Source organism: Equus quagga, chromosome 15 (assembly GCF_021613505.1).
Source record: "Equus quagga isolate Etosha38 chromosome 15, UCLA_HA_Equagga_1.0, whole genome shotgun sequence".
Taxonomy (NCBI): Eukaryota; Metazoa; Chordata; class Mammalia; order Perissodactyla; family Equidae; genus Equus; species Equus quagga.
The window spans coordinates 60,079,571-60,085,906 of record NC_060281.1 but is presented as its reverse complement, the minus strand read 5'-3'; the positions used below and the strand labels follow the sequence as shown (position 1 = coordinate 60,085,906).

General features: G+C 48.8%; 2 protein-coding genes across 2 annotated transcripts in view; one reads left to right on the top strand and one right to left on the bottom strand.

Moving 5' to 3' along the window:
* Positions 1 to 4,648, top strand: part of BPHL (biphenyl hydrolase like) — a 28,824-nt gene extending 24,176 nt beyond the window's left edge. The window contains exon 7 of the mRNA XM_046640871.1: positions 4,258 to 4,648. Coding sequence (XP_046496827.1) covers positions 4,258 to 4,345 — 88 coding nt within the window. The 3' untranslated portion in view covers positions 4,346 to 4,648. The remainder of the gene's footprint in view (positions 1 to 4,257) is intronic.
* A 423-nt stretch (positions 4,649 to 5,071) lies between these two features.
* On the bottom strand, positions 5,072 to 6,330 carry LOC124227021 (tubulin beta-2A chain-like). Its single transcript, XM_046640929.1, has one exon. It carries the CDS (start codon positions 6,167 to 6,169, stop codon positions 5,270 to 5,272), a length of 900 nt encoding a protein of 299 aa, XP_046496885.1. The 5' UTR covers positions 6,170 to 6,330; the 3' UTR covers positions 5,072 to 5,269.
* Between the last annotated feature and the right edge of the window lie 6 nt (positions 6,331 to 6,336).

Below are 6,336 nucleotides of genomic sequence, written 5' to 3'. Positions count from 1 at the left end.
CCATAGTGGGAGTGGTGAAGAGCACCAGCAGGGATTCAGATGGACCCTATGACCTGGTCAGTTTGACACATAAAACCGACCATCACAACGGGGAGGCCATGGGCTGCTCTCCTCAAGGGTATTGGTCTTGTGGTGGGTTCACTGCAGGGCGTGCCTGGGCTGTCCGAGTAGTGGGCTGGATGCTGTCCGCTGAACCACAGAAGGGAGGGAGGCCTCTCTCTGCAGCTTCCTGGGCTCTTCAAGGGGTGCCACCAGTGGTAACATGGCCCAGACTGCCACGGTGAGTCAGTAGGAGCCGCACCACGAGCAGGAATGAAGTGAGTTGACCTAGGTGAAAAAGATTCGTGCTGTGACAAAGGTTCCTTTCAGCATGTAGTAAAGTGAACCAGGTTCCTGGGGGTTGTGGACACTGAAGGAGGGCCGGCTGCCCTACCTTCCACTTGTAGACCACCTCCAGCTTTGGGGGGCAGCGGCTGTGCCCTCCCTTCTGCTAACTGCCCCAGGTGACTTTCCCTACCTCTCCCGTCCCCTCCTCCTCCCAGATTCTGCGTCCAGCTCCTCAGCCCTGACTTCCTGTTGCTGTGATTGCAGGGAAGGCAGTCAGCTCAGGACCCCACTGATTGCTGAGTTACAGGAGCGACTCCAAGCAGGGTTAGACTGGTCCTTTGTGTTTCCGAGAGAGTTGGGTCTCATCCTTTCCAGACAAATCCTACCCATGGCATTTTGTAAAATCTCTCTTAAAGTAAGAATCTCCCAATTGGAGTTGGCTGTGTTAGCCAATAAATGTAAATAAATTGTGCTCCAAGGTTGGAGCATTTCATTCATATGCTGTACATAATTAGAACCTTCATAAGGACTTTTGTAAATTGTAAAGTGAGGTATAAATAGAATAATAAAGTAATAGCAAACATGTATTAAGTGCTTATTGTGTACCCAAAGACCCCATGCTGTGTCCCTTATATGCATTATCTCATTTCATCTTCAGAATACAATATGGGGTAGATACTATTACCATCCCATTTTCCAGATGAGGAATTGTGGCTTAGGGAGGTGCTCTAACTTAGTATAGGTCCAGTGCTAGTTAAACTGGATATATCTTGACTCCATAAAGCCCATGCCTTTAACTCTGTGATAGCACCTCCAATTACACTCAGCTGGACCAGAAGAAAGCTTCCAGTGTGTCAGAAGGCCCCGACAAGGTCCCTGTAGTCCTGGCAGGTTTGGCAAGGCTTTCTTCTCCACACACTAGTTAGAAGCACCCATCTTGCAGACCCTGACAGCTAGGAAGGAGTCCACTCCAAGCTGTAGCATTCCCGAAAAACTCTCAGGCTGAGAGAGGAGAGGGTGCGGGCTCAGGGGCCAGGCTCCATCTGCCGCCCCCACCACCCCGGCTTTTCCAGCTTGAAGGAGGTTGTGGCCTACCCACCGATCATTACATTTTTCTTAGATGGGGCTTTCTAGAAGGAGCAGAGAATAAAGAATTAAAGACTAAAAAGGGACTGTTGTGGGCAGCCAGGTTTGGATGGCCTCAGAAGGATGCCTGAAAGGGACAGTGTGGCTGTTGGCCACACTGTTGTCAGTTTCCATCATGGAAGAGATTCTGGTACAAAGAACCAGCAGCTTATTGTGGTTTTCAATTAAAATGAAAATGCTAAGAGGCTTCATAACTAATTTAAGAGTTTTATCACATCCAAGTGAAGTGAAAAGTCTACAGCACATTACTGTGGCCTTGATCCTGTCTGGAGCTCTCAGCTTAGTGAAAGCTGTAGGAGGTCAGACTGAGGAAGGAAAGGTAGCATCGTGGGGCCAGCATCCCTCCTCACCACCTCGCCCGTAAAGAGCATCCTAGAAGGACTGCATTACACAGAGGTAAAGTGACTACTGAATTTACACTGTGAGATTAGACATATTTTAATTCCTCGAAAGATCTAGAATCCCATCTCTTTTTCTGAAAGTGCCAAACGCAACGAGGACCCTGCCCCGGTAAATAGGAGCTTGTGTTTACCTTCTCAGAGGCCCGTTCATTTCCAGCTGAGCCACGTGTTTGGCGCTGGGGGACTTCTACTAATTTTCATGGGAAATGTGATGGTTTGAAAACCACTGTCCATGGTGCGTGTGATTAGATCCTTTTGTCATTGGGTGAGAATCTAGGTCAGCAGTAGAGTGGCTGCTTGGCCTTGGCAGCTACAGATTTACATCTGTGTGGTGTGGTGCCTTCCCAGAGAGGAATGCACAATAGGTTTTAAGTATAGTGAATTCTGTGACAGACCTAAAGGAGGAGGGTGTACTAAGGACCTTGAAATGACCCCCAAAAGGTCAAGGGGAAGAGCAGTTTCTTCATACCCTCATCTACCTGTCTGTCCGTCTATTGATCTATCCAGAGTCTTGTGCAGTTCTGAATGTAGATGCCTCAGAACAGATGTCCCATGTTTTTAATGAAGGAGGCCTAGTTTTTATTTCCCTGAGGCCTAGAGATTCCTATAGGAAGAGTGCAGACAGCGCTGAGGCTGAGGGAATTCACAGCTGGTGTCTCTCCTTCCTGATTAGGAATCTAAGCTAATCGTAGAAATAGGGTAGGACAGGTGATAACCAGCTTGGCTGTCCACAAAGGAGGACCTCTAGGTTTGGCAGGCTGGGGTCACTGCTTCAGAATCCAGCTAGGTGCACATTAGGGATGCACCTTGGCCCAGTCATGCCTTCTATAACCTTTCAGCCTCCTTGGCAGCTGGGTCTTTTCTGTCCCCTAAACATGGCAGCCTCGAGCATCCCTGCAAGCCCCATTCCTTGCATAGTGCAATCTGGGATCCTATCTCGGGTTGGTGCAGCTCATCCTTCTTTTCTGAGCAGCATTGAAATTGAATTTGCAATGTTCTAGTTTTTATTAATGGTGTTATTAACTTTCCCAAGGGTCTCAGAAAGATGCCAACAATATATCCTCCTTTCAAATAGATCATCTCATACCCCCAGCCCACCGTCCATGTGGTTGAGTTGCAAGAGGCCCAACATCATCCAAGGACAGCTCTCTTCCCAGCTTCTTTCTCTCTAGTGCTCACTGAGGCTCTCAGAGCTCTCAGCCCCCAGGTGAGGAGAGATCAGAGAATTAGGCAAGGGGCTAACTGGCATTTTGCCCCAATATAGTCCTTTTTTTTCTTTTTCTTTTTCTTTTTTTTTTTGAGGAAGATTAGCCCTCAGCTAACTACTGCCAGTCCTCCTCTTTTTGCTGAGGAAGCCTGGCTCTGAGCTAACATCCGTGCCCATCTTCCTCTAGTTTATACGTGGGACGCCTACCATAGCATGGCTGCCAAGCAGTGCCATGTCCACACCCGGGATCCAAACCAGCGAACCCCGGGCCGCCGAGAAGCGAACTTAAGGAATGTGCGAACTTAACCGCCGTGCCACCGGGCCGGCCCCACCCAATATAGTCCTTTTAATGTCCAGTTGTCATTGTAGACAGAACAACTCTGAGTTGCACTTATATCTTAGAAGCTTTGTTTAAAACTTATTATTTCTGTACTTTTATAGCCAATAAATAAACTCTAGAACTCAGAGAATTTCCTTTATTAAGGAAATTGCAAACCAGCCACGTTTGACCAAAACCCTATTGGAAGGAAGAACTACCCCAGGAGGACAGCGAGGTTTGCCACAAAAGACACGTGGCGGCAGCTGCAAAGGAAGGGAGGCTGGTGCCTCTCCCGCCGCCTCGCAGTCCAGAGGAGCACCCCCTGCCCCGGTGTGGCTTGTGTTCAGACTCACTCAGTTCTCCACAAATGACGGGGTGACTGGGAACCTTGAATGGCAGGCTGGTGGTGGCTGTGAATCCTGATTTGGGTTTTCCCACTACCTGGGTGCCCCAAGAAGCTCACTTGTTCTAATCCAGTGAATTCTGGACGTTTTGAATCTTTATCATCTTTCCAACCTTCTCTCTTAAAATCAGCTTTATTAAAATGATTTTTTTTTTTTTAGATAACCACCAAATCACATCCCCTACTCAGTCAGGTTTACAGTCAAACCATTTATTACACAATACAATCCCAAATAGTGTGTGTGCTCCGTTACTGTGAGGGCAACCTCCAGGTTAGTGCTTTCACTCCTAAGTCTCTATTTAGGGAAAGTTTATACCACGTACCTTACATTGTCTCCCCAGTAGTAGTCATGAAAAAAATGTGACACTTTTCCACTTTAGGTTTCCATGAAATGTGAGGGAAGTTAAGAGGTTTTTAAATGGTGTACCGTTGGTCACGAGCTTCTTTTCCTTAGGTTGCATCTGATGCCAGAAGGCAAGCACAACCTGCACTTACGTTTTGCAAATGAATTCAACAAGTTAGTAGAAGACTTCCTACAATGAAAACGTCCCTGAGCACCGGTGACCTGGTGATCTTTATTGTGGGGCTTGAGCCTGCTGCTGCCTTTGCAGCTCCCCCCGGCCGAGTCACCCCTCAGTCCACCTGCCTTCCCCGGGCTTGCTGCTCCTCCCTTCACACCCACCGCTCATCCACTACGAATAATGGCGCACTGAAAACAGCCTCCAGCTGTAATAGACACGAAAATTAAATCTGAGTTTGTAACACTGAGTTGTGAATTTCTACCATTGTCTTAAATAAATTTCTATCATGATTTTTACTTTGCAATAAATCTAAGGTGAAATATTTGTGCTGCTCGTGACTGCTACTATAGGACACTTCAACTTTATGCTGTAACTTTTATCTGAGAGGTACAAGCATTCACTGGTCTTTTTATTTGTACTTATCACATTGCTAACAGAGAAGCAGAGAAACAAGTCCTTGCCTAGGTTCCTTGATTTTACATTGTCACCAGAGTTGCTGGACCTGCAGCAAATAGGGAAGAAGGTATACTTTATCCTCAAATGTCTTCAGTCCTGGAGTCATTTACTGGATCCCTCTACTTTAATACTTTGGGCCACTGAAGATGAAAAACCGTCTTATCTGTCTTTACTAAAAGAGCAGAAAGGCTATTAATTAAAAATATTAAATTAGAAATGCTATTTCGTTAAAATTACTAAACCAAGAAACATTTAAGAAATATTTAGTGAAAGAATAGAGAGACCACAAAGTTCTGGACACATGCTTTTTTATTAGTATAGATATCTTAGACAATACTATAATTTTTAGAGGAGTTCCACATTATTACATCAACAGTGTGAATTTCTGACAGGGGCAAAACTGAGCACCATAGTATACAAATAGAAAGACCATGCGTGATTGAGGACAACGACAGTTCACTAAGAGTGCACGATTTATCTGAGAAGTTCTTAAGCCTCATCCTCGCCCTCCTCCTCCTCAAACTCCCCTTGTTCGTCGGCCGTGGCGTCCTGGTACTGCTGGTACTCGGACACCAGGTCGTTCATGTTGCTCTCGGCCTCGGTGAACTCCATCTCATCCATGCCCTCGCCCGTGTACCAGTGCAGGAAGGCCTTGCGCCGGAACATGGCCGTGAACTGCTCCGAGATGCGCTTGAACAGCTCCTGGATGGCCGTGCTGTTGCCGATGAAGGTGGCGGACATCTTCAGGCCGCGCGGCGGGATGTCGCACACGGCCGTCTTCACGTTGTTGGGGATCCACTCGACGAAGTAGCTGCTGTTCTTGTTCTGCACGTTGAGCATCTGCTCGTCCACCTCCTTCATGGACATGCGGCCTCGGAAGATGGCAGCCACGGTCAGGTAGCGGCCGTGGCGGGGGTCGCAGGCGGCCATCATGTTCTTGGAGTCGAACATCTGCTGGGTGAGCTCGGGCACCGTCAGGGCCCGGTACTGCTGGCTGCCGCGGCTGGTCAGCGGGGCGAAGCCGGGCATGAAGAAGTGCAGGCGGGGGAAGGGCACCATGTTCACGGCCAGTTTGCGCAGGTCTGCGTTCAGCTGGCCTGGGAAGCGCAGGCAGGTGGTGACGCCGCTCATGGTGGCCGACACCAGGTGGTTGAGGTCTCCGTACGTGGGGGTGGTCAGTTTCAGGGTGCGGAAGCAGATGTCATACAGGGCCTCGTTGTCAATGGAGTAGGTCTCATCTGTGTTTTCCACCAGCTGGTGGACAGAGAGGGTGGCATTGTAGGGCTCGACCACTGTGTCTGACACCTTGGGTGAGGGCATCACGCTGAAGGTGTTCATGATGCGGTCTGGGTACTCCTCCCGGATCTTGCTGATGAGGAGCGTGCCCATCCCGGACCCAGTGCCACCCCCCAGTGAGTGGGTCAGCTGGAAGCCCTGCAGACAGTCACAGCTTTCTGACTCCTTCCTCACCACGTCCAGGACCGAGTCCACCAGTTCGGCTCCCTCTGTGTAGTGGCCCTTGGCCCAGTTGTTTCCGGCACCACTCTGGCCTGCCA